We start from the raw sequence: 27,877 nt of genomic DNA, 5'->3' as shown, positions 1-27,877 counted from the left end.
AGGCACCTTCCTCCGCAACCTGGTCGCCACCCAGTGGGAGAAGACGAGTAGGAGCCAACACGAGAAGCTCCTGGATAAACTGTCCCAGGATGACCCCATAGTCACGTCCCCCAGGGCAGAGGAGGAGACCTCATCTGCAGACAGCAGCCCCAGTACACCCACTGAAGGTACAGTACCCTAACCCTTCCGTACCCTCGTCGTCTAGCCCAAATACCCCAGCTGAAACCAGCCTTTACCCTGGTCCCAGGTCCCAGGTACAGTACCCCCTAACAGCCTGACCCGGTAGGGCCCCGTCCTGGAAACATCTCTCCTCTCAGGCCCCTCATTGAGCCGTCCTAATTGTTAGTGACATGCACATGGTGCTCGGCACGGTCGGCAAACGCTTTGTGCGTCATCACAACATCTCAGAATGGTGAAGTGTTGTTGGGAGCGAGAGGAGAAACGGAGAAATCCTTACTCCGTTTCCAGTCAGATAGGAGAAGTCCAGGCCCTGCAGTGTCAGACAGGACGTTACCTAACATTGCCTCAACTCATGCTGGGAAGGTTCGAGAGTTTCTCATTAGAGGAGGAATAGACCTGGAATAGTAACAGTTACTGAGGAGGAATAGACCTGGAATAGAGGAGGAATAGTTACTGAGGAGGAATAGTTACTGAGGAGGAATAGTTACTGAGGAGGAATAGTTACTGAGGAGGAATAGTTACTGAGGAGGAATAGTTACTGAGGAGGAATAGTTACTGAGGAGGAATAGACCTGGAATAGAGGAGGAATAGACCTGGAATAGAGGAGGAATAGACCTGGAATAGTTACTGAGGAGGAATAGTTACTGAGGAGGAATAGACCTGGAATAGTAACAGTTGCTGAGGAGGAATAGACCTGGAATAGTAACAGTTGCTGAGGAGGAATAGTACTAGTTACTGAGGAGGAATAGACCTGGAATAGTACTAGTTACTGAGGAGGAATAGTACTAGTTACTGAGGAGGAATAGACCTGGAATAGTAACAGTTACTGAGGAGGAATAGAACTGGAATAGTAACAGTTACTGAGGAGGAATAGGCCTGGAATAGTAACAGTTACTGAGGGAGAATAGGCCTGGAATAGTATTAGTTACTGAGGAGGAATAGACCTGGAATAGTACTAGTTACTGAGGAGGAATAGACCTGGAATAGTACTAGTTACTGAGGAGGAATAGACCTGGAATAGTACTAGTTACTGAGGAGGAATAGACCTGGAATAGTACTAGTTACTGAGGAGGAATAGTACTAGTTACTGAGGAGGAATAGACCTGGAATAGTACTTGTTACTGAGGAGGAATAGACCTGGAATAGTACTAGTTACTGAGGAGGAATAGACTTGGAATAGTACTAGTTACTGAGGAGGAATAGACCTGGAATAGAGGAGGAATAGACCTGGAATAGAAATAGTTACTGAGGAGGAATAGACCTGGAATAGAAATAGTTACTGAGGAGGAATAGACCTGGAATAGTACTAGTTACTGAGGAGGAATAGACCTGGAATAGTAACAGTTACTGAGGAGGGGCAGAAGTTTGTTGTATTTCCACGTGACCTGACCAGGAAACCCCCCACACACTGATGTTGTCGGCAATAGATCTCAAAGCAGGGCGTCGCTGATTCCCTACTGAGCTTAAACCTTTAGGAAATGGCAACTTCGTTTTCTCATCCGTAAACTCATCTCATGTGGGGGGGATGTCTACTGTGGCTGCTCAGCAGTTCACGTCAGAGGGATGGGGGGGGTCTACTGTGGCTGTTCAGCAGCTCACGTCAGAGAGATGGGGGGGTCTACTGTGGCTGTTCAGCAGTTCACGTCAGAGGGATGGGGGGGTCTACTGTGGAACACTCACATAAGAATTATGATCACACTTCCTCCAGTGATGCATTATGGGGACACCTGTACATTATCACACTTCCTCCAGTGATGCATTATGGGGACACCTGTACATTATCACACTTCCTCCAGTGATGCATTATGGGGACACCTGTACATTATCACACTTCCTCCAGTGATGCATTATGGGGACACCTGTACATTATCACACTTCCTCCAGTGATGCATTATGGGGACCCCTGTACATTTGAAAGCACGAGTCACCAGTATAGCCTATTACCCACTAAACAGGATGTTTAATATCTTCAAACCTAGAATAAAAAAGCCTCCCAGGCTTCCGTCATAAGGGTTAATTGAAAATGAAATATCTGAAGAATTCCAGGCAGTTTGGAAAAAGGAATCGGGTGTGAATGGTCGTCGTGCTGGGGTAATAATGAAGTAACCAACGAGTCTAGTAATACCAGTTCTGTCTGAACGGGGCTTCCAGCTCTGACACCAGATGGGAGGCATCTAGGTTCCCATGAAGTCTCAGACCCCTGCATGACTCTGGAAGTCTGGCTCTAGAGCCACTTCCTCCCTCTCTCCTCCTCCCTGGCAGCCCAGCACTACATCTCCCTCCCTCCCTCCCTCCCTCCTCCTCCCTGGCAGCCCAGCACTACATCTCCCTCCCTCCTCCTCCTCCCTGGCAGCCCAGCACTACATCCCTCCCTCCCTCCTCCTCCTCCCTGGCAGCCCAGCACTACATCCCTCCCTCCCTCCCTCCCTCCTCCTCCCTGGCAGCCCAGCACTACATCTCCCTCCCTCCTCCTCCTCCCTGGCAGCCCAGCACTACATCCCTCCCTCCCTCCTCCTCCTCCCTGGCAGCCCAGCACTACATCTCTCTCTCTCTCTCTCACTCACTCACTCACTCACTCACTCACTCACTCACTCACTCACTCACTCACTCACTCACTCACTCACTCACTCACTCACTCAGAGCCTCTCTGCCTCTGCCACACACTCAGACAAGTGAAAAGACTTTGGCAGAGCAGAGGGCCTTTCACATTGAAGTTGAATGTGAGTCTTGGGGGGTATTTCTCTGGAGTACATTCACTGGCATTATGCTCTGCCAGTAACATTTCAAATGGAAATTCACTCATGCATTATTTAAAATGTAGTTGATTCAGTTGTGAATGTTTTTACTTATTTTTTTTATTTTTTTTGTCTGTGTGTGCCAACAGCCCCATTCCAGGCCAGCGGTTCAGAAACAGAGCCCCAGCCGGAGCTCCACGCAGGGGAGCAGGTCTCAGGAGAGACTGGCCCCATCCAGAGCACCCTGGAGCAGCCTCACCCAGCAGACACCCAGGCGACCCATAATGATCCAGGCAAGAGATTAACATCCAACCCTCCTTCTAAATCTAACATCCCATAATGATCCAGGCAAGAGATTAACATCCAACCCTCCTTCTAAATCTAACATCCCATATTTTATTTATATATTTCACACCCAAATGCCACCCTAGTCCATATATATATATATATATATATATATATATATATATATATATATATATATATATATATATATATATATATATTATATTATATTATACTGGCTGTGTGTTATACAGGGACAGGCCTGCCTACTGGCTGTGTGTTATACAGGGACCGGCCTGCCTACTGGCTGTGTGTTATACAGGGACCGGCCTGCCTACTGGCTGTGTGTTATACAGGGACCGGCCTGCCTACTGGCTGTGTGTTATACAGGGACCGGCCTGCCTACTGGCTGTGTGTTATACAGGGACCGGCCTGCCTACTGGCTGTGTGTTATACAGGGACCGGCCTGCCTACTGGCTGTGTGTTATACAGGGACCGGCCTGCCTACTGGCTGTGTGTTATACAGGGACCGGCCTGCCTACTGGCTGTGTGTTATAAAGGGACCGGCCTGAAAGTGTGTAGTTTGTTTTCCAAAATGGTGGACTGGGACCCACTGTTGGGTTGGTGGATGATGTCTGATGGGTTTCAGTTGAGTTACAGTCAAGGTTGTGGCTACAAACATTCCTTAGGTAATCTGACGGACCACGAGAACTCCTTTTGGGTGGGTCATCTGAAAACCAGAGGTTTGTCAACCACTACCATAGGTTCTACCTGCAGATGAACTGAATTCAATAGAGACCAAGATAGTTGAGGACAGCAACACTCTGTCCGGTCCTCAAGCCTCGGAGGGCAGCGACGCTCTGTTGTGGAATGCTCATATCCAGTAGTTAATTTCAAACCAAAATATTTTCTTTTTATCTGGCTTTGAAGATAACGGGGGGACAGATTCCATCTCTTCCTCCCCAGTGGCCAGGAGACAAATGACCCAGTCCTAAACAGTCTGGGACTGAGGACCAGGGCCCAAAGGCTGTGTGGTCTAAAGTAGTGTACTCTAAAGGGAACAGGGGACCACTTGGGACTCCAACCTGACCGTGGCCCTTACGGCCCCCAACGTCCCACCAGGACCCAAGACTAGCCCAGTTAGGATGGGTTAGACATGTCAACTGTTTCTACTAATAGATGACGATCTGGTTTCCCTTTTCCTTTCCTGATCTGACTGACAGGGAACGTGTTGCGATGCAGAAGGCAGGGTCAATGGTGAGGAGTGTTGGTCTCCGCCCCAAATGCCACCCTAGTCCCTATATAGTAAGCTACTTTTGTCTAGAGCTATGGGACCTGGTCAAATGTAGTGCACTAAATAGAGCCCTCAAATTCAACCGCTGACATTTTTAATTGTTCCTTTCCTAATCAGGGCCTGATTTATACCTGGGACACCAGGTGGGGGATTCCCCTCTACTCAGGGCCTGATTTAGACCTGGGTCACCAGGTGGGTGATCCCCCTCTAATCAGGGACTGATTTAGACCTGGGACACCAGGTGGGTAATTCCCCTCTAATCAGGGACTGATTTATACCTGGGTCACCAGGTGGGGGATTCCCCTCTACTCAGGGACTGATTTAGACCTGGGACACCAGGTGGGTGATCCCCCTCTAATCAGGGACTGATTTAGACCTGGGACACCAGGTGGGTGATTCCCCTCTAATCAGGGACTGATTTAGACCTGGGACACCAGGTGGGGGATTCCCCCTCTAATCAGGGCCTGATTTAGACCTGGGACACCAGGTGTGTGAAACCCCTCTAATCAGGGACTGATTTAGACCTGGGACACCAGGTGGGTGAAACCCCTCTAATCAGGGACTGATTTAGACCTGGGACACCAGGTGGGGGATTCGCCCTCTAAACAGGGCCTGATTTAGACCTGGGACACCAGGTGGGTGAAACCCCCTCTAATCAGGGCCTGATTTAGACCTGGGACACCAGGTGGGTGAAACCCCCTCTAATCAGGGCCTGATTTAGACCTGGGACACCAGGTGGGTGAAACCCCCTCTAATCAGGGCCTGATTTAGACCTGGGACACCAGGTGGGTGAAACCCCCTCTAATCAGGGCCTGATTTAGACCTGGGACACCAGGTGGGTGAAACCCCCTCTAATCAGGGCCTGATTTAGACCTGGGACACCAGGTGGGTGATATAAATGACCAGGTAGAACAGACCACCAGCAGGCTCCAGACAGCGTAGGGTCAGAGTTGAACAGGGTACCCAATAAGAGAACTTGCTGTAGATGGATTTTGCTGTAGATGAACTTGCTGTAGATGGAAAGCTTATTTCTCTCAAATGTTGTGCACAAATTTGTTTATATCCCTGTTAGTGAGCATTTCAGCCCTTTGTCAAGATAATCCATCCACCTGACAGGTGTGGCATATCAAGTAGCTGATAAAACAGCATGATCATTACACATGTGCACCTTGTGCTGGGGACAATTAAAAGGCCACACAACACAATGTCACAGATGTCTCAAGTTAGGAATGTGTAATTGTCATTATATATATATATATATATCATCCTATTCACACACATAGCATTTTTTATATATAAAATGCTATGTGTGTGAATAGGATGATCGTAACATGCAGTTGTCCTTCCCCTCCTGTCCTGTAGGTGTCAGTGTCCAACAGAACACCCTCTCCAATGAGAAGAAGTTCATGCTGAACATGCTTTACGCCAAGAACTCCTCAGCCGGTCCCCTGAAGAGCCCGTCAGGCACCGACCCTGACCCCGAGGAGAGCCACTCCGGAGAGCCAGAGGATCACAGAGGGCTGGGCAGGGCTGGTAGCAGTGTGAAGGAGCGTCTATCTAACCTCAAGGTAGGAATTAATTAGTTTCTGGGGGGTTTTTTCAATCAAATGTTCTGACTTTATTGAACAGATAGAGGATGACAGTGGGGATTTGTTCTGACTTTATTGAACAGATAGACAGGAAAACAGTGGGGATCTGTTCTGACTTTATTGAACAGAGAGAGGATGACAGTGAGGATCTGTTCTGACTTTATTGAACAGATGAAGACAGGATGACAGTGGGGATCTGTTCTGACTTTATTGAACAGATAGAGACAGGAAAACAGTGGGGATCTGTTCTGACTTTATTGAACAGATAGAGACAGGAAGACAGTGGGGATCTGTTCTGACTTTATTGAACAGATGAAGACAGTGGGGATCTGTTCTCACTTTATTGAACAGATAGAGACAGGAAGACAGTGGGGATCTGTTCTGACTTTATTGAACAGATAGAGACAGGATGACAGTGGGGATCTGTTCTGACTTTATTGAACAGATAGAGACAGGATGACAGTGGGGATCTGTTCTGACTTTATTGAACAGATCGAGACAGGAAAACAGTGGGGATCTGTTCTGACTTTATTGAACAGATAGAGACAGGAAGACAGTGGGGATCTGTTCTGACTTTATTGAACAGATGGAAGACAGTGAGGATCTGTTCTGACTTTATTGAACAGATGAAGACAGGATGACAGTGGGGATCTGTTCTGACTTTATTGAACAGATAGAGACAGGAAAACAGTGGGGATCTGTTCTGACTTTATTGAACAGATAGAGACAGGAAGACAGTGGGGATCTGTTCTGACTTTATTGAACAGATGAAGACAGTGGGGATCTGTTCTCACTTTATTGAACAGATAGAGACAGGAAGACAGTGGGGATCTGTTCTGACTTTATTGAACAGATAGAGACAGGATGACAGTGGGGATCTGTTCTGACTTTATTGAACAGATAGAGACAGGATGACAGTGGGGATCTGTTCTGACTTTATTGAACAGATCGAGACAGGAAAACAGTGGGGATCTGTTCTGACTTTATTGAACAGATAGAGACAGGAAGACAGTGGGGATCTGTTCTGACTTTATTGAACAGATGGAAGACAGTGGGGATCTGTTCTGACTTTATTGAACAGATAGAGACAGGAAGACAGTGGGGATCTGTTCTGACTTTATTGAACAGATAGAGACAGGAAGACAGTGGGGATCTGTTCTGACTTTATTGAACAGATAGAGACAGGAAGACAGTGGGGATCTGTTCTGACTTTATTGAACAGATAGAGACAGGAAGACAGTGGGGATCTGTTCTGACTTTATTGAACAGATAGAGACAGGATGACAGTGGGGATCTGTTCTGACTTTATTGAACAGAGACAGGAAGACAGTGGGGATCTGTTCTGACTTTATTGAACAGAGCGAGGATGACATTGGGGAAGATAGAGAGGTTGTGTGAAGGTTGTCTGGCTACCCAAACTCCTTGCTCAGACAAATGCTAGGCCACGACCACGGACGTCAGATACTTATCCGCAATGAGTTTGGATCTGAGTACCTCCCTGACCAATTTCTAGAACGTGAACAAATTCGAACTGTTCTTATTGGTCCTAGAAACCAATGGGTTTGGGCCAGAGCCAGAACACACGTGAGTAAAGCAGCGTTTTGAAAATTGTAATTCTTTTTTGATACTCTGATTGGTTAGAGATGATCCAATCGCTGATGACTTTTTGTACAACAACCCTTTTTCTCCCCAAATCCGTGGTATCCAATTGGTAGTTACAGTCTTGTCTCATCGCTACAACTCCCGTACGGACACAACCCAACCAAGCCGCACTGCTTCTTGACACAAGGCCAGCCGCACCAATGTGTCGGAGGAAACAACCGTACACCTGGCGACCGTGTCAGCGTGCACTGCGCCCGGCTCGCCACAGGAGTCGCTAGAGCGCGAATCGACAAGGATACCCCTGCCGGCCAAACCCTCCCCTAACCCGGAAGATGCTGGGCCAATTGTGCACCGCCCCAATGGGTCTCCCGGTCGCGGCCGGCTGCAACAGAGCCTAGACTCGAACCCAGAATCTCTAGTAGCACAGCTAGCACTGCAATGCAGTGTCTTAGACCACTGAGACAGAGCCTAGACTCGAACCCAGAATCTCTAGTGGCACAGCTAGCGCTGCGATGCAGTGTCTTAGACCACCGAGACAGAGCCTGGACTCTAAAACCTATAGCGACTAGACATGAGGCCTAAAACCGAGGGTGGGACTGTTACACCACCCTAGGTAGGGTAGAGATGAGGCCTGAAACTGTGAGTGGGACTGTCACCACCATAGGTAGAGTAGACATGAGGCCTGAAACTGGGACTGTTACACCACCCTAGGTAGACTAGAGATGAGGCCTGAAACTGTGGGTGGGACTGTCACCACCCTAGGTAGAGTAGACATGAGGCCTGAAACTGGGACTGTTACACCACCCTAGGTAGAGTAGACATGAGGCCTGAAACTGCGGGTGGGTCTGTTACACCACCCTAGGTAGAGTAGACATGAGGCCTGAAACTGGGACTGTTACACCACCCTAGGTAGGACTGTTACACCACCCTAGGTAGAGTAGACATGAGGCCTGAAACTGTGGGTGGGACTGTTACACCACCCTAGGTAGGGTAGAGATGAGTTTAACACCAGTCTTTCAGAATCCGTTAGTAGATGGGTGCTAGCTGGGGCCGATTAATCGATAAATAGAAGTTTGTATTTTTTGTTAAATAAATAGGTTAATAAATAATCGTTTTTCACTTCAAAATATAGTAAGTTGTGTGCATGCTGACTGATCTATAGCAGAGATGAACACATGCTGACTGATCTATAGCAGAGATGAACACATGCTGACTGATCTATAGCAGAGATGAACACATGCTAACTGATCTATAGCAGAGATGAACACATGCTAACTGATCTATAGCAGAGATGAACACATGCTGACTGATCTATAGCAGAGATGAACACATGCTGACTGATCTATAGCAGAGATGAACACATGCTGACTGATCTATAGCAGAGATGAACACATGCTGACTGATCTATAGCAGAGATGAACACATGCTGACTGATCTATAGCAGGGGGGGGATGCTGAATTAAAAAACAGCATTGTGTTTATTTTAATTTAAACTCATATCTGTCCAGCTTTTGGAAAATATCATTCAAATTTGAAATCTTTCGATTGCCACATTTTGTAATCGATCCAGATGGCCTTGATGAACTAACTGGTTGTTTTCCCCCAGGCCCACCAGGCCCAGCCTCTACCCAGCGAGGACAACAGTTTCAGGAGGGCAGAGCTGCAGGGTCTGGGTGGCAGTGCCCAGGCAGCGCGGGCCAGGCTGGCAGAGGAGCAGCAGAACCGGCGTGTCCGTCCGCAGTACAGCATCGATGCAGAGACCCACTCCCGAAACCTAGAGAGAACCCAGATGACCCCTCTGACCAGGGACAGACAGACAGACGCCTGGGACCTGCTCCAACCCAGCTCCAAAGCTCTGAAGATTAAAGACCTGGACTTCTCTGACCTCATGGAGGAGGAGGATATAGATGTTCTGGACGTGGATGTCTTTGACGTGGGTGTTGGTCGGGCAGGTGGTGGTGGTGGTGGTGGCGTCCCACCTCCTCCTCCACCTATGCCTGGACTAGCCTCCGCACCTCCACCCCCTCCGCCTCCTCCTCCTCCTCCTCCCGGGGCTCCGTGTCTGAGTCCCCCTCCTCCACCTCTTCCCCCACTGGGTGGAGGTCTCTGCTCCCCTCTTCCTCCCCCTCCTCCTGGAGCTCCCCCTCCACCTTTCTCCTCCTCTTCTTCCCAGCCTCCAGACCCGGCCTTTGCCAAGAAGAGAAAGACGGTCAAGTTGTTCTGGAAAGAACTCAAACAGTCAGACAGTCCCAGGAAGTGTAAATTCGGACGCGGGACGGTGTGGGCATCGCTGGATAAGGTCACCGTGGATACGGCCAAGCTGGAACACCTGTTTGAGTCCAAGGCCAAGGAGCTCCCCGTGGCTCTAAAGGTGAGGTGATTTACATCAGCTCAGAAATCAAAAGATCAGATTCCATGTGTTTTTGTTGCACATGAAGGAAAATATCAGATATGCCTAAATAATTGGCAAAAGATGTCAATTGGACTGCCTGTGTAAACTATGTAAAGCTGTCTCAAGTACTGTAAAGCAGGAATGAAGTAAAAGCAATATTAACTGTATTCTCTGTTGGTGAATTGACTGGAGAATTGACTGCTTAATTGACTGGAGAATTGACTGCTTAATTAACAGGTAAATTGACTGGAGAATTGACTGGTGAATTGTAAATCTTTTCTATGTGGTTCGTCCCTGCAGAAAGGAGCAGAAGTGAAGAAGGCAGAGATACTGGTGTTAGATTCTAAGAGGAGCAACGCCATCAACATCGGAATGACCGTACTACCGGCTGTCCACGTCATCAAGACCGCCATCCTCAACTTTGACGAGTTTGCCATCAACAAGGAAGGCATTGAGGTGATACTGTCTTTTCACCACTGGGTGGGGCTGTTACCGTTACAGTTACAACTGAACAGGATCTGTAGGGCTGTTTACACCAGGATCAGTGCATTCTGACATAGAACATCAGTGACCTGCGAAGGGTTCAGGGGGAGAAGTACACTATTTCTCTAGTGTAGATGAATTCGTGTTTACTGTCAATGACGGTATACCTGAAAATCTCTGTCAACAAAGCACCTTTTTTATTTTTAAATAACAAAATGTCTACTACTCACACTTTCTTAGTCCTCTGATTTTCCTTTCTCTGTGGTACAAATCTATGACTCCATTCCTCTGTTCCAGTCATCCCCCTCTCTCTTCCCCCTCTAGAAAATCCATGCCTCCAGTCATCCCCCTCTCTCTCTTCCCCCTCTAGAAAATCCATGCCTCCAGTCATCCCTCTCTCTCTCTTCCTCTCTAGAAAATCCATGCCTCCAGTCATCTCTCTCTCTCTCTTCCTCTCTAGAAAATCCATGCCTCCAGTCATCCCTCTCTCTCTTCCTCTCTAGAAAATCCATGCCTCCAGTCATCCCTCTCTCTCTTCCTCCTCTAGAAAATCCATGACTCCAGTCATCCCCCTCTCTCTTCCTCTCTAGAAAATCCATGACTCCAGTCATCCCCCTCTCTCTTCCTCTCTAGAAAATCCATGCCTCCAGTCATCCCCCTCTCTCTTCCCCCTCTAGAAAATCCATGCCTCCAGTCATCCCTCTCTCTCTTCCTCGCTAGAAAATCCATGCCTCCAGTCATCCCTCTCTCTCTTCCTCTCTAGAAAATCCATGCCTCCAGTCATCCCCCTCTCTCTTCCCCCTCTAGAAAATCCATGCCTCCAGTCATCCCCCTCTCTCTCTTCCTCTCTAGAAAATCCATGCCTCCAGTCATCCCCCTCTCTCTCTTCCTTCTCTAGAAAATCCATGCCTCCAGTCATCCCTCTCTCCCTTCCTCCTCTAGAAAATCCATGCCTCCAGTCATCCCCCTCTTTCTTCCCCCTCTAGAAAATCCATGCCTCCAGTCATCCCTCTCTCTCTTCCTCCTCTAGAAAATCCATGCCTCCAGTCATCCCCCTCTTTCTTCCCCCTCTAGAAAATCCATGACTCCAGTCATCTTTTCCAGTCATCCCCCTCTCTCTCTTCCTCTTCTAGAAAATCCATGACTCCAGTCATCCCTCTCTCTCTTCCTCCTCTAGAAAATCCATGACTCCAGTCATCTCCCTCTCTCTTCCTCCTCTAGAAAAGCCATGCCTCTAACTCCAGTCATCTGTTGTCTTGTAGAAAATCCTGACGATGACTCCTAGTGAGGAGGAGAAGCAGAAGATCCAGGAGGCTCAGCTGGCCAACCCCGACGTCCCCCTGGGTTCAGCAGAACAGTTTCTCCTCACCCTGTCGTCCATCAGTGGCCTCAGCGCTCGACTACAGCTCTGGGCCTTCAAACTCAACTATGAAACCCTGGAGAAGGTAGGATCAGGGGGGGGTCCGTATTCCTAAAGCATCTGGCCTTGGATGCAGTCTGTTCTGCTAGTCTCATTATGGAATAGTCCTTGTGCCTCATTCAGAAACTGATCTGGGCCCAGGCTAGTGTTCTGCTCTCATTATGGAATAGTCCACGTGCCTCATTCAGAAACTGATCTGGGCCCAGGTTAGTGTTCTGCTAGTCTCATTATGGAATAGTCTTCGTGCCTCATTCAGAAACTGATCTGGGCCCAGGCTAGTGTTCTGCTCTCATTATGGAATAGTCCTCGTGCCTCATTCAGAAACTGATCTGGGCCCAGGCTAGTGTTCTGCTCTCATTATGGAATAGTCCTCGTGCCTCATTCAGAAACTGATCAGGGTCCATGGAATGTGGGACCATGAGTATCCTACATCTCCAGTCATCATGTCCTGTAGGGACCATGATTATCCTACATCTCCAGTCATCATGTCCTGTAGGGACCATGAGTATCCTACATCTCCAGTCATCATGTGCAGCACTAGTGTAGTGGACTGTGAATCCTCACTGACTGCCGAGCCTGTTTGATGCAGTTTGTTTCCCCCTGAATGTTGTTCATCTCTTCGTCTCTGTGCAGGAGATAGCTGAGTCTCTCTTTCCCCTGAATGTCGTTCATCTCTTCGTCTCTGTACAGGAGATAGCTGAGCCTCTCTTCGACCTGAAACTAGGCATGGAGCAGCTCGCCAAAAACAAAACCTTTAAGCGCATCCTAGCAACGCTTTTGGCCATTGGAAACTTCCTCAACAGTACCAGTGTAAGTGTGTTCTTCTTCTTCTGCGTCCCAAATGGAACCCTGTTCCCTGTATAGTGGTGCACTACTGTTGACCAGGGCCCATAGGGCTATATAGGGCATTAGGAAAGTAAGGCCTCGTATCGTACAACAATGTAAAAATATCACCTCAAGTGGACTAGCAAGTGTGCATGAACCCGCCCACCCGAGGAGCTGTCTTTTTCAGACATCTACTTCCTGTGTTTGAGGTGGGGTGCAAAAAAACATCTACTTCCTGTGTTTGAGGGGGGGTTCAAAAAACATCTACTTCCTGTGTTTGAGGGGGGGTTCAAAAAACATCTACTTCCTGTGTTTGAGGGGGGGTCCAAAAAACATCTACTTCCTGTGTTTGAGGGGGGGTCCAAAAAACATCTACTTCCTGTGTTTGAGGGGGGTGCAAAAAACATCTACTTCCTGTGTTTGAGGTGGGGTGCAAAAAAAATCCACTTGTCACATAACGTTACGACCGCGGAAATGTTTGTATAATGACCTGTCGAAAAACACCCCGGAAATGGTGTCAATGGAATACGTTTGTCTTTCCCGTTGAATCAGAACGGTAAAACTTAGTCAGGGATTTAACACATCGTCTCCACATCACAAGAAAGAACTTTATTTCATTAAAATTAAAAATGTAATAATTGAATACAGTTGAAATGTTTGTTAATTTAATAATATATGCAAATAAAATACACCTGGTGTATTTATGCAAATGAGGCACAAATAATGTTCTTTATTCCAACACAAAATATACAAAAATATATATATATTTTTCTCAATATTTGACTACAAATTCAATACCTCAATTCCCACCAAAATCCCTTAAACTCCAATCAGTATCTGTGCTATAATTCAGTTAATAATTGTTGGATTATAAAAGTTTGGAGAATCTTCATCCAACTGTTGCCTTTATTAGAATAGTTTTTATACACTTTGAAATTGTTACAATGAGTGAAGGGATTAGATTGAACCCACAGTTAATACAGGAACTACGTGCTGTCTGGAGCAGAAAGTTTTAATGCCTTGGTACAAATCACCTGCCTTATGGCTTCACAATGACTTGGCTTCACAATGACTTGGCTTCACAATGACTTGGCTTCACAATGACTTGGCTTCACAATGACTTTGAGTTGGTTAAGCTGGTTAGAAGATGTTTATCCTGAAGGGGGAAGGAGGAAACAGTTCAGTAGGGTATATTTACTGTTTATTGTTAGATGGGTTGATTGTTGTAGTTTTGAGTCTACCTCTGACTGACTGTCATATCGCCTGTCTGATTTTCTGTCTGCCCATCTGTCTCGCTCCCTCTCTCTCTGTCACCCTCCCTCTGGCTCTGTCTCTCTGTCCCCCCCTCTCCCTGTCCGTCCCCCCCTGGCTCTGTCCCTCTCTTTGTCCCCCCCTGGCTCTGTCTCCCCCCTGGCTCTGTCTCCCCCCTGGCTCTGTCTCCCCCCTGGCTCTGTCTCCCCCCCTGTCCCTCTCTCTGTCCCCCCCTGGCTCTGTCTCCTCTCTCTGTCCCTCTCTCTGTCTCCCCCCTGGCTCTGTCCCTCTGTCTGTCCCTCTGTCCCCCCCCTGGCTCTGTCTCCTCTCTCTGTCCCTCTCTCTGTCTCCCCCCTGGCTCTGTCCCTCTGTCTGTCCCTCTGTCCCCCCCCTGGCTCTGTCCCTCTGTCTGTCCCTCTCCCTGTCCCCTGTCTGTCCCTCTCTCTGTCCCCTCCTGGCTCTGTCCCTCTCTGCAGGCTAAAGGTTTTGAGCTGAACTACTTGGAGAAGGTAACCGAGGTGAAGGATACGGTCCACAGACAGTCTCTGCTCCATCACACCTGTAACTTCATAGTAGACAACTACACGGACACCTCCGATGTCTATTCTGAGATCCCCTCCATCACACGCTCTGCTAAAGTAAGACTCCCTGTAGACGGGGGGGGGGGGGTAAAAGTAGTGCTCTATGGAAATCAATGACTCTGCTCCGTCCCGCCCCCCACAGATTCATGGGATTTAAATATAGTTCGATCTAGTTTAATTAGGACAGGCTTATTTGGGTTGTAGGTTCTATGAAGCAGCAAAAAATCAAATCAACATTTTATTAGTCACATGCGCCGAATACAACAGGTGTAGTAGACCTCACAGTGAAATGCTGAATACAACAGGTGTAGTAGACATCACAGTGTAATGCTGAATACAACAGGTGTAGTAGACATCACAGTGAAATGCTGAATACAACAGGTGTAGTAGACATCACAGTGTAATGCTGAATACAACAGGTGTAGTAGACATCACAGTGTAATGCTGAATACAACAGGTGTAGTAGACATCACAGTGAAATGCTGAATACAACAGGTGTAGTAGACATCACAGTGTAATGCTGAATACAACAGGTGTAGTAGACATCACAGTGAAATGCTGAATACAACAGGTGTAGTAGACCTCACAGTGTAATGCTGAATACAACAGGTGTAGTAGACATCACAGTGTAATGCTGAATACAACAGGTGTAGTAGACATCACAGTGTAATGCTGAATACAACAGGTGTAGTAGACATCACAGTGTAATGCTGAATACAACAGGTGTAGTAGACATCACAGTGTAATGCTGAATACAACAGGTGTAGTAGACATCACAGTGTAATGCTGAATACAACAGGTGTAGTAGACATCACAGTGTAATGCTGAATACAACAGGTGTAGTAGACCTCACAGTGTAATGCTGAATACAACAGGTGTAGTAGACCTCACAGTGTAATGCTGAATACAACAGGTGTAGTAGACCTTACAGTGAAATGCTGAATACAACAGGTGTAGTAGACCTTTACAGTGCAATGCTGAATACAACAGGTGTAGTAGACATTTACAGTGCAATGCTGAATACAACAGGTGTAGTAGACCTCACAGTGAAATGCTGAATACAACAGGTGTAGTAGACCTCACAGTGAAATGCTGAATACAACAGGTGTAGACCCTTACAGTGAAATGCTGAATACAACAGGTGTAGTAGACCTTACAGTGAAATGCTGAATACAACAGGTGTAGTAGACCTCACAGTGAAATGCTGAATACAACAGGTGTAGTAGACCTCACAGTGAAATGCTGAATACAACAGGTGTAGTAGACCTCACAGTGAAATGCTGAATACAACAGGTGTAGTAGACCTCACAGTGAAATGCTGAATACAACAGGTGTAGTAGACCTTACAGTGAAATGCTGAATACAACAGGTGTAGTAGACCTCACAGTGAAATGCTGAATACAACAGGTGTAGTAGACCTCACAGTGAAATGCTGAATACAACAGGTGTAGTAGACCTCACAGTGAAATGCTGAATACAACAGGTGTAGACCCTTACAGTGAAATGCTGAATACAACAGGTGTAGTAGACCTCACAGTGAATTGCTGAATACAACAGGTGTAGTAGACATCAGTGTAATGCTGAATACAACAGGTGTAGTAGACCTCACAGTGAAATGCTGAATACAACAGGTGTAGTAGACCTCACAGTGAAATGCTGAATACAACAGGTGTAGTAGACCTCACAGTGAAATGCTGAATACGACAGGTGTAGAAGACCTCACAGTGAAATGCTGAATACGACAGGCGTAGTAGACCTCACAGTGAAATGCTGAATACAACAGGTGTAGTAGACCTCACAGTGAAATGCTGAATACAACAGGTGTAGTAGACCTCACAGTGAAATGCTGAATACAACAGGTGTAGTAGACCTCACAGTGAAATGCTGAATACAACAGGTGTAGTAGACCTCACAGGGAAATGCTGAATACAACAGGTGTAGACCCTTACAGTGAAATGCTGAATACAACAGGTGTAGTAGACCTCACAGTGAATTGCTGAATACAACAGGTGTAGTAGACCTCACAGTGAATTGCTGAATACAACAGGTGTAGTAGACATCACAGTGTAATGCTGAATACAACAGGTGTAGTAGACATCAGTGTAATGCTGAATACAACAGGTGTAGTAGACCAAACAGTGAAATGCTGAATACAACAGGTGTAGTAGACCTCACAGTGAAATGCTGAATACAACAGGTGTAGTAGACCTCACAGTGAATGCTGAATACAACAGGAGTAGTAGACCTCACAGTGAAATGCTGAATACAACAGGTGTAGTAGACCTCACAGTGAAATGCTGAATACAACAGGCGTAGTAGACCTCACAGTGAAATGCTGAATACAACAGGCGTAGTAGACCTCACAGTGAAATGCTGAATACAACAGGTGTAGACCCTTACAGTGAAATGCTGAATACAACAGGTGTAGTAGACCTTACAGTGAAATGCTGAATACAACAGGTGTAGTAGACCTTACAGTGAAATGCTGAATACAACAGGTGTAGTAGACCTCACAGTGTAATGCTGAATACAACAGGTGTAGTAGACCTTACAGTGAAATGCTGAATACAACAGGTGTAGTAGACCTTACAGTGAAATGCTGAATACAACAGGTGTAGTAGACCTCACCGTGAAATGCTGAATACAACAGGTGTAGTAGACCTTACAGTGAAATGCTGAATACAACAGGTGTAGTAGACCTCACCGTGAAATGCTGAATACAACAGGTGTAGTAGACATCACAGTGAAATGCTGAATACAACAGGTGTAGTAGACCTTAAAGTGAAATGCTGAATACAACAGGTGTAGTAGACCTTACAGTGAAATGCTGAATACAACAGGTGTAGTAGACCTCACCGTGAAATGCTGAATACAACAGGTGTAGTAGACCTCACAGTGAAATGCTGAATACAACAGGTGTAGTAGACCTTACAGTGAAATGCTGAATACAACAGGTGTAGTAGACCCTTACAGTGAAATGCTGAATACAACAGGTGTAGACCTCACAGTGAAATGCTGAATACAACAGGTGTAGACCTCACAGTGAAATGCTGAATACAACAGGTGTAGACCTCACAGTGAAATGCTGAATACAACAGGTGTAGACCTCACAGTGAAATGCTGAATACAACAGGTGTAGTAGACCCTTACAGTGAAATGCTGAATACAACAGGTGTAGTAGACCTTACAGTGAAATGCTGAATACAACAGGTGTAGACCTTACAGTGAAATGCTGAATACAACAGGTGTAGACCTCACAGTGAAATGCTGAATACAACAGGTGTAGACCTCACAGTGAAATGCTGAATACAACAGGTGTAGACCTCACAGTGAAATGCTGAATACAACAGGTGTAGTAGACCTTACAGTGAAATGCTGAATACAACAGGTGTAGTAGACCTCACAGTGAAATGCTGAATACAACAGGTGTAGTAGACCTCACAGTGAAATGCTGAATACAACAGGTGTAGTAGACCTTACAGTGAAATGCTGAATACAACAGGTGTAGTAGACCTCACAGTGAAATGCTGAATACAACAGGTGTAGTAGACCTCACAGTGAAATGCTGACTAGTCAGAATGATACAATGGACCTTTGTCTGTCCGTCTGTCCGTCCGTCCCTCTGTCCGTCCGTCCCTCTGTCTGTCCGTCCCTCTGTCTGTCCGTCCCTCTGTCTGTCCGTCCCCCTGTCTGTCCGTCCCCCTGTCTGTCCGTCCCCCTGTCTGTCCGTCCCCCTGTCTGTCCGTCCCCCTGTCTGTCCGGCCGTCCCTCGCTGTCTGTCCGGCCGTCCCTCGCTGTCTGTCCGTCCGTCCCTCGCTGTCTGTCCCCCTGTCTGTCCCCCTGTCTGTCCCCCTGTCTGTCCCCCTGTCTCCCCGGCCGTCCCTCTGTCTCCCCGTCTCCAGGTGGAGTTTGAGCAGCTGTCAGATAACCTGGTTCAGCTGGAGAGGAAGTGTAAGACATCGTGGGACAATCTAAAGGTGATGTCTAAACACGAGACCAAGGCTGTCCTGAAGAACAAGTTGACCGACTTCCTTAAAGACTGTACAGAGAGGATCATCATCCTGAAGGTGGTGCACAGACGCATCATCAACAGGTGACTTACACACACTGGACACACACACACACTGGACACACACACACACAGGGCCCTAGACGTGGAGCCTTTTCATAACAAACCCCATTCACTGAGACACATAAACAGGAAAGAGGATTTCTAGTTTAATAATGATGTAGGTAATTGGCTTACATGACGGAAAATCATTCCATACTTCTAACTACAACCATACACATGAAATATCCCCTTACCCTCTAAAACCCCTCACTCCCTCGCTCTTCCCTCTTTCTCTCTCCCTACCTCTTTTTCTCTCTCCCCACCTCTTTCTCTCTCCCTACCTCTCTTTCTCTCTCCCTACCTCTCTCTCTCTCCCTCTTTCTCTCTCCCTACCTCTTTCTCTCTCCCTACCTCTCTTTCTCTCTCCCTACCCTCTTTCTCTCTCCCTACCTCTTTCTCTCTCCCTACCTCTTTCTCTCTCCCTACCTCTTTCTCTCTCCCTACCTCTTTCTCTCTCCCTACCTCTTCTCTCTCTCCCTACCCTCTCTCTCTCTCCCTACCCCTCTCTCTCTCTCCCTACCCTCTCTCTCTCTCTCCCTACCCCTCTCTCTCTCTCTCCCTACCCCTCTCTCTCTCTCCCTACCTCTCCTCTCTCCCTACCTCTCTCTCTCTCCTACCCCCTCTCTCTCTCTCCCTACCCCTCTCTCTCTCTCCCTACCCCTCTCTCTCTCTCCCTACCCCTATTTCTCTCTCCCTACCCCTATTTCTCTCTCCCTACCCCTCTCTCTCTCTCCCTACCCCTATTTCTCTCTCCCTACCCCTATTTCTCTCTCCCTACCTCTTTCTCTCTCCCTACCTCTCTTTCTCTCTCCCTACCTCTCTTTCTCTCTCCCTACCTCTCTTTCTCTCTCCCTACCTCTCTTTCTCTCTCCCTACCCCTCTCTCTCTCTCCCCTACCCCTCTCTTTCTCTCTCCCTACCCCTCTCTCTCTCTCTCCCTCCCCTTCTCCCTTCTCTCTCAGGTTCCATTCCTTCCTGCTGTACCTAGGTCAGCCATCCTACTCTGTCCGGGACACTAAAGTCACCCACTTTTGTAAGATTATCAGTGAGTTTTCTCTGGAGTACCGGACCACCAGGGAGAGGGTCCTGACCCAGAAACACAAGCGGGCTACCCACAGGGAACGCACCAAGACCAGGGGAAAGATGATCACTGAGGTGGGTCTGGGGTGGAGTTCTGGGGCTAGGGGGTTGGGGTAGAGGGTAGGGTGTAGTTCTGGGGCTAGGGGGTAGGGGTAGATGGTAGGGGTAGAGGGTAGGGATAGAGGGTAGGGTGTAGAGGTAGAGGGTAGGGTGTAGGTCTGGGGCTAGGTCTGGGGGTAGAGGGTAGGGGTAGGTCTGGGGGTAGGGGCTAGGGGTAGAGGATAGGGATAGGTCTGGGGGTAGGGGCTAGGGGTAGAGGATAGGGATAGGTCTGGGGGTAGAGGGTAGGGTGTAGGTCTGGGGCTAGGTCTGGGGGTAGAGGGTAGGGGTAGGTCTGGGGGTAGGGGCTAGGGGTAGAGGATAGGGATAGGTCTGGGGGTAGAGGGTAGGGGTAGAGGATAGGGATAGGTCTGGGGGTAGGGGTAGAGGGTAGGACTAGGTCTGGGGGTAGAGGATAGGGCTAGGTCTGGGGGTAGAGGGTAGGGCTAGGTCTGGGGGTAGAGGATAGGGCTAGGTCTGGGGGTAGAGGGTAGGGCTAGGTCTGGGGCTAGGGGGTAGGGGTAGAGGGTAGAGGGTAGGGCTAGGTCTGAGGGTAGGGGTAGGGGGTGGTAGAGCAAGATTGAACCACACTATGGCTTTATTAAACCACACTATGGCTTTATTAAACCCCACTATGGCTTTATTAAACCCCACTATGGCTTTATTAAACCCCACTATGGCTTTATTAAACCTGGCTTTATTAAACCACACCATGGCTTTATTAAACCCCACTATGGCTTTATTAAACCCCACTATGGCTTTATTAAACCTGGCTTTATTAAACCACACTATGGCTTTATTAAACCACACTATGGCTTTATTAAACCTGGCTTTATTAAACCTGGCTTTATTAAACCTGGTTTTATTAAACCACACTATGGCTTTATTATACCTGGTTTTATTAAACCACACTATGGCTTTATTAAAACTGGCTTCACACATTGACATTTTCTCATTTAAAATGCAAAGTGGATTTCAGAAGTCATTACACTCCTCCTACCTTTTACACCAGTGTCTGAATCCATGCTGCCTCTCTCTCGCTCTTTTTTCTCTCTCTCTCGCTCTTTTTTCTCTCTCTCGCTCTTTTTTCTCTCTCTCGCTCTTTTTTCTCTCTCTCGCTCTTTTTTCTCTCTCTCGCTCTCGATCTTTTTCTCTCTCTCTCTCTCTCTCTCTCCTCCCTTTCTGTCCTCCCCCCTTCTCAGACGGAGAAGTTCTCTGGTGCGGTCTCTCCCCAGTCCCAGGACAGCCCCTCCCTTGTCTCCAGGCCTGTAGATCCAGAGCCGGCCCAGGAGGAGCATGAGAACATGAAGAACATCCTCAACATCTCCAGCAGCACCGACCACCAGGGGAACCTGCGCCGCAACCGGGGCTACCGCAGTAAGACGCCCAGAGATGCAGACACACAGATACACTCACCCAGCAGGACCTCTGTCTGCTAACATGGTGCTAACCCAGGAATGGGTTGGTATTTCAGGCATAATGAAACATAATAAATCTCTGCATCCCAACAGTCTCTGGAGGGTAATAAATAAATAAATAAATAAATATAAATATATATATATATATATATATATATATATATATATATATATATATATATATATATATATATATACATGCATACATACATACATACATACATACATACATACATACATACATACATACACACACACACACACACACACACACACACACACACACACACACGACCGTTGAAAAGTTTGGGGTCACTTAGAAATGTCCTTGTTTATGAAAGAAAAGCAACAAAAAAAATAACATGAAATTGATCAGAAATACAGTGTAGACGTTGTTAATGTTGTAAATGACTATTGTAGCTGGAAACGACTGATTTTTAATGGAATATCTACATTGGCGTACAGAGGCCCATTATCAGCAACCATCACTCCTGTGTTCCAATGGCACGTTGTGTTAGCTAATCCAAGTTTATCATTTAAAAGGCTAATTTATCATTAGAAAACCCTTTTGCAACTATGTTAGTACAGCTAAAAACTGTTGTCCTGATTAAAGAAACAATAAAACTGGCCTTCTTTAGACTAGTGATCCTAACAGACGTAAGACAGGGAATTTTTACAAGGATTAAATATCAGGAATTGTGAAAAACTGAGTTTAAATGTATTTGGCTAAGGTGTTTGTAAACTTCTTCAACTGTGTGTTAAAAGTTTGATTTGATTTCGTCCCCATTTTAAATAAAGTTTGATTTGATTTCGTCCCCAGGTCTAGGCCCAGTTTCTCCATCCCAGATGTCTGTGGCCAAAGAGGACAGTGCCAGCTCCCAGGATGATGCTACGGATGAGATCATGGATCGCCTAGTCAAGTCTGTTACCAGGAACCCCACAGAGAGGCCGTCCAGCCCCAAGACACGCAAACGCTCCCGCCTCAACAGGAAGTCGTGTGAGTACTACAACATGGAGAGGAATGGGCCTTTAAGTAGACCAGAGCCAGTTGTTGAATTGATCTCTTCATCTAAATAAACTCTCTCTCTGTTTCTTCACATGTTATTTCCCAAGTGACCCTTTCTAAATCAAATCTAATGTATTTATAAAGCCCTTCTTACATCAGCTGATATCTCAAAGTGCTGTACAGAAATCCAGCCTAAAACCCCAAACAGCAAGCAATGCAGGTGTAGAAGCACGGTGGCTAGGAAAAACTCCCTAGAAAGGCCAAAACCTAGGAAGAAACCTAGAGAGGAACCAGGCTCTGAGGGGTGGCCAGTCCTCTTCTGGCTGTACTGCCATCTCTAAATGTAGAGAGGCTGCTGAACTGCCATTCCATACAGCTCCCACCGTTTATCACTAGCCTGGATCCATTGTAGGTATGCAGGCTTTTGTTCAAGCCCAGCACCTAATTAAAAAATATATATATATTTATTTCACCTTTATTTAACCTGGTAGGCAAGTTGAGAACAAGTTCTCATTTACAACTGCGACCTGGCCAAGATAAAGCAAAGCAGTTCGACAAACAACAACACAGAGTTACACATGGAATAAACAAAACGTACAGTCAATAACACAATATGCAACAATTCACCTGATCAAGGTCTTCAATCTGGTCTATACCAGTTACAGTAGAGTTTGGCTGGAACAAAAGACCTCCACTCTGTAGTCCTACTAGACAAGGCTTGGTGACTACTGTCTTCCGTCCACTCTGTAGTCCTACTAGACAAGGCTTGGTGACTACTGTCTACCGTCCACTCTGTAGTCCTACTAGACAAGGCTTGGTGACTACTGTCTCCCGTCCACTCTGTAGTCCTACTAGACAAGGCTTGGTGACTACTGTCTACCGTCCACTCTGTAGTCCTACTAGACAAGGCTTGGTGACTACTGTCTACCGTCCACTCTGTAGTCCTACTAGACAAGGCTTGGTGACTACTGTCTCCCGTCCACTCTGTAGTACTACTAGACAAGGCTTGGTGACTACTGTCTACCGTCCACTCTGTAGTCCTACTAGACAAGGCTTGGTGACTACTGTCTTCCGTCCACTCTGTAGTCCTACTAGACAAGGCTTGGTGACTACTGTCTACCGTCCACTCTGTAGTCCTACTAGACAAGGCTTGGTGACTACTGTCTCCCGTCCACTCTGTAGTCCTACTAGACAAGGCTTGGTGACTGTCTCCCGTCCACTCTGTAGTCCTACTAGACAAGGCTTGGTGACTACTGTCTACCGTCCACTCTGTAGTCCTATTAGACAAGGCTTGGTGACTACTGTCTACCGTCCACTCTGTAGTCCTACTAGACAAGGCTTGGTGACTACTGTCTACCGTCCACTCTGTAGTCCTACTAGACAAGGCTTGGTGACTACTGTCTTCCGTCCACTCTGTAGTCCTACTAGACAAGGCTTGGTGACTACTGTCTACCGTCCACTCTGTAGTCCTACTAGACAAGGCTTGGTGACTACTGTCTCCCGTCCACTCTGTAGTCCTACTAGACAAGGCTTGGTGACTGTCTCCCGTCCACTCTGTAGTCCTACTAGACAAGGCTTGGTGACTACTGTCTACCGTCCACTCTGTAGTCCTATTAGACAAGGCTTGGTGACTACTGTCTACCGTCCACTCTGTAGTCCTATTAGACAAGGCTTGGTGACTACTGTCTACCGTCCACTCTGTAGTCCTACTAGACAAGGCTTGGTGACTACTGTCTACCGTCCACTCTGTAGTCCTACTAGACAAGGCTTGGTGACTACTGTCTTCCGTCCACTCTGTAGTCCTACTAGACAAGGCTTGGTGACTACTGTCTACCGTCCACTCTGTAGTCCTACTAGACAAGGCTTGGTGACTACTGTCTCCCGTCCACTCTGTAGTCCTACTAGACAAGGCTTGGTGACTGTCTCCCGTCCACTCTGTAGTCCTACTAGACAAGGCTTGGTGACTACTGTCTACCGTCCACTCTGTAGTCCTATTAGACAAGGCTTGGTGACTACTGTCTACCGTCCACTCTGTAGTCCTATTAGACAAGGCTTGGTGACTACTGTCTACCGTCCACTCTGTAGTCCTACTAGACAAGGCTTGGTGACTACTGTCTACCGTCCACTCTGTAGTCCTACTAGACAAGGCTTGGTGACTACTGTCGTCCATCTTGATCTCATTGAACTTCTACCACCAGTACCTGAAAAGGGTCAAGGCTAGATGTGTGACGCCACTGAGGGATAAGCCCTTTTGTCCCTGTCTGTGTCTCTATGTCCTTGTGTGTCCATCCACAGCATGATGTGTGTTCATAACAGAGCTTTATCTGGACAACAGAGCGTTATCTCCCTGGGCCCATAATATCTCTGTTGTTAGTTCCTCTCTAAAGATATCTACATACCCAGCGTTTATATCCTCCCAGGCTTTCATTCTCCCACTAATGAAGAACTGATTTCTGTTCTGTTTTCAACTGACATCCTGACATCTCAGTAAAGTGTACAAGAACCTTCACAAAATGAAGATGTGTTGACATCATCCAAAATGGCACCCTATCGGGCTCTGGTCTAAAGTAGTGCACTATATAGGGAATAGGTCCCTGGTCTAAAGTAGTGCACTATATAGGGCTCTGGTCTAAAGATGTGCACTATATAGGGAATAGGGTTCTGGTCTACAGTACTGCACTATATAGGGAATAGGGCTCTGGTCTATAGTAGTACCACTATATAGGGAATAGGGCTCTGGTCTATAGTAGTGCACTATATAGGGAATAGGGCTCTGGTCTATAGTAGTAGCACTATATAGGGAATAGGGCTCTGGTCTATAGTAGTACCACTATATAGGGAATAGGGCTCTGGTCTATAGTAGTACCACTATATAGGGAATTGGGGTCTGGTCTATAGTAGTACCACTATATAGGGAATAGGGCCCTGGTCTAAAGTAGTGCACTATATAAGGAATAGGGCTCTGGTCTAAAGTAGTGCACTATATAGGGAATAGGGCCCTGGTCTAAAGTAGTGCACTATATAAGGAATAGGGCTCTGGTCTAAAGTAGTGCACTATATAGGGAATATGGCTCTGGTCTATAGTAGTACCACTATATAGGGAATATGGCTCTGGTCTGCATTGGCTTGTCTATACAGAGATGGGTGCGTGCCAAAAGGTCAAATAGGAGGTGCTTATATTTGTCCTGTTTCACTGCATGTACCAGTGGGTGGTAACCTCCTGGACCAGTTGGTGGGTTGGTAACCTCCTGGACTGCTGGGTGGGTTGGTAACCTCCTGGACTGCTGGGTGGGTTGGTAACCTCCTGGACTGCTGGGTGGGTTGGTAACCTCCTGGACCGCTGGGTGGGTTGGTAACCTCCTGGACCGCTGGGTGGGTTGGTAACCTCCTTGACCACTGGGTGGGTTGGTAACCTCCTGGACCGCTGGGTGCTTTGGTAACCTCCTGGACCGCTGGGTGCTTTGGTAACCTCCTGGACCGCTGGGTGCTTTGGTAACCACCTGGACCGCTGGGTGCTTTGGTAACCTCCTGGACCGCTGGGTGCTTTGGTAACCTCCTGGACCGCTGGGTGCTTTGGTAACCTCCTGGACCGCTGGGTGGGTTGGTAACCTCCTGGACCTCTGGGTGGGTTGGTAACCTCCTGGACCTCTGGGTGGGTTGGTAACCTCCTGGACCTCTGGGTGGGTTGGTAACCTCCTGGACCGCTGGGTGGGTTGGTAACCTCCTGGACCGCTGGGTGCTTTGGTAACCTCCTGGACCGCTGGGTGCTTTGGTAACCTCCTGGACCGCTGGGTGGGTTGGTAACCTCCTGGACCGCTGGGTGCTTTGGTAACCTCCTGGACCGCTGGGTGCTTTGGTAACCTCCTGGACCGCTGGGTGCTTTGGCAACCTCCTGGACCGCTGGGTGCTTTGGTAACCTCCTGGACCGCTGGGTGCTTTGGTAACCTCCTGGACCGCTGGGTGGGTTGGTAACCTCCTGGACCGCTGGGTGGGTTGGTAACCTCCTGGACCGCTGGGTGGGTTGGTAACCTCCTGGACCGCTTGGTGGGTTGGTAACCTCCTGGACCGCTGGGTGGGTTGGTAACCTCCTGGACCGCTGGGTGGGTTGGTAACCTCCTGGACCAGTTGGTGGGTTGGTAACCTCCTGGACCAGTTGGTGGGTTGGTAACCTCCTGGACCGCTGGGTGGGTTGGTAACCTCCTGGACCGCTGGGTGGGTTGGTAACCTCCTGGACCAGTTGGTGGGTTGGTAACCTCCTGGACCAGTTGGTGGGTTGGTAACCTCCTGGACCAGTTGGTGGGTTGGTAACCTCCTGGACCAGTTGGTGGGTTGGTAACCTCCTGGACCAGTTGGTGGGTTGGTAACCTCCTGGACCAGTTGGTGGGTTGGTAACCTCCTGGACCAGTGGTGGGTTGGTAACCTCCTGGACCAGTTGGTGGGTTGGTAACCTCCTGGACCACTTGGTGGGTTGGTAACCTCCTGGACCAGTTGGTGGGTTGGTAACCTCCTGGACCAGTTGGTGGGTTGGTAACCTCCTGGACCAGTTGGTGGGTTGGTAACCTCCTGGACCAGTTGGTGGGTTGGTAACCTCCTGGACCAGTTGGTGGGTTGGTAACCTCCTGGACCAGTTGGTGGGTTGGTAACCTCCTGGACCAGTTGGTGGGTTGGTAACCTCCTGGACCAGTTGGTGGGTTGGTAACCTCCTGGACCAGTTGGTGGGTTGGTAACCTCCTGGACCAGTTGGTGGGTTGGTAACCTCCTGGACCAGTTGGTGGGTTTGGTAACCTCCTGGACCGCTGGGTGGGTTGGTAACCTCCTGGACCGCTGGGTGGGTGGGGGGGGTAAACCTCCTGGACCGCTGGGTGGGTGGGGGGGGTACCGGTGGGTGGGTTGGGGGGTAACCTCCTGGACCGGTGGGTGGGTGGGGGGGGGGGTAACCTCCTGGACCGGTGGGTGGGTGGGGGGGGTGTGTAACTTCCTGGACCGGTGGGTGGGGGTAACCTCCTGGACTGGTGGGTGGGGGGGTAACCTCCTGGACCGGTGGGAGGTGTGAAATGGAAATGTTTTTTTTTTATTATCCCTGAGACGGTGCATTGGCGTGGTAATGTGTGTGTGTGTGCGTTCTCATCTGGTTTGACGTGGTGTTTCTGTGTGTTGCAGTGAGGAGGACTCTGAAGAGCGGACTAAGTGTCGACGTGGTTCAGGCTCTGGGACTCGGCAACAAGACTGGTGACAAGCTCTGAACACACAGACACACACAGACCTACACAGACTGGTGACAAGCTCTGAACACACAGACACACACAGACCTACACAGACTGGTGACAAGCTCTGAACACACAGACACACACAGACCTACACAGACTGGTAGCAAGCTCTGAACACACACACACACACACACAGACCTACACAGACTGGTGACAAGCTCTGAACACACAGAGACACACAGACCTACACAGACTGGTGACAAGCTCTGAACACACAGACACACACAGACCTACACAGACTGGTAGCAAGCTCTGAACAC

The 27,877-nt window shown here is 48.0% G+C and overlaps 1 protein-coding gene across 2 annotated transcripts; it reads left to right on the top strand.

Moving 5' to 3' along the window:
• LOC115183974 (FH1/FH2 domain-containing protein 1) lies at nt 1-27,644 on the top strand (the record flags this gene model as incomplete). 2 transcript variants are annotated; one of them, XM_029744961.1, is given in 13 exon segments in its annotated part: nt 1-167; nt 3,065-3,208; nt 5,857-6,062; nt 9,292-10,056; nt 10,378-10,533; nt 11,823-12,005; nt 12,671-12,790; nt 14,533-14,694; nt 18,540-18,730; nt 19,710-19,902; nt 21,129-21,303; nt 22,165-22,341; nt 27,511-27,644. In XM_029744961.1, coding segments are annotated over 13 exon segments (2,722 nt in total), but the record flags the coding sequence as incomplete, so codon positions are not given.
• Nucleotides 27,645-27,877: the final 233 nt, after the last annotated feature.

The sequence above is a fragment of the Salmo trutta genome, unplaced genomic scaffold (genome assembly GCF_901001165.1).
Source record: "Salmo trutta unplaced genomic scaffold, fSalTru1.1, whole genome shotgun sequence".
Classification (NCBI taxonomy): domain Eukaryota; kingdom Metazoa; phylum Chordata; class Actinopteri; order Salmoniformes; family Salmonidae; genus Salmo; species Salmo trutta.
The sequence above is the reverse complement of the archived record's forward strand: the minus strand, read 5'-3'. Positions and strand labels throughout refer to the sequence as shown.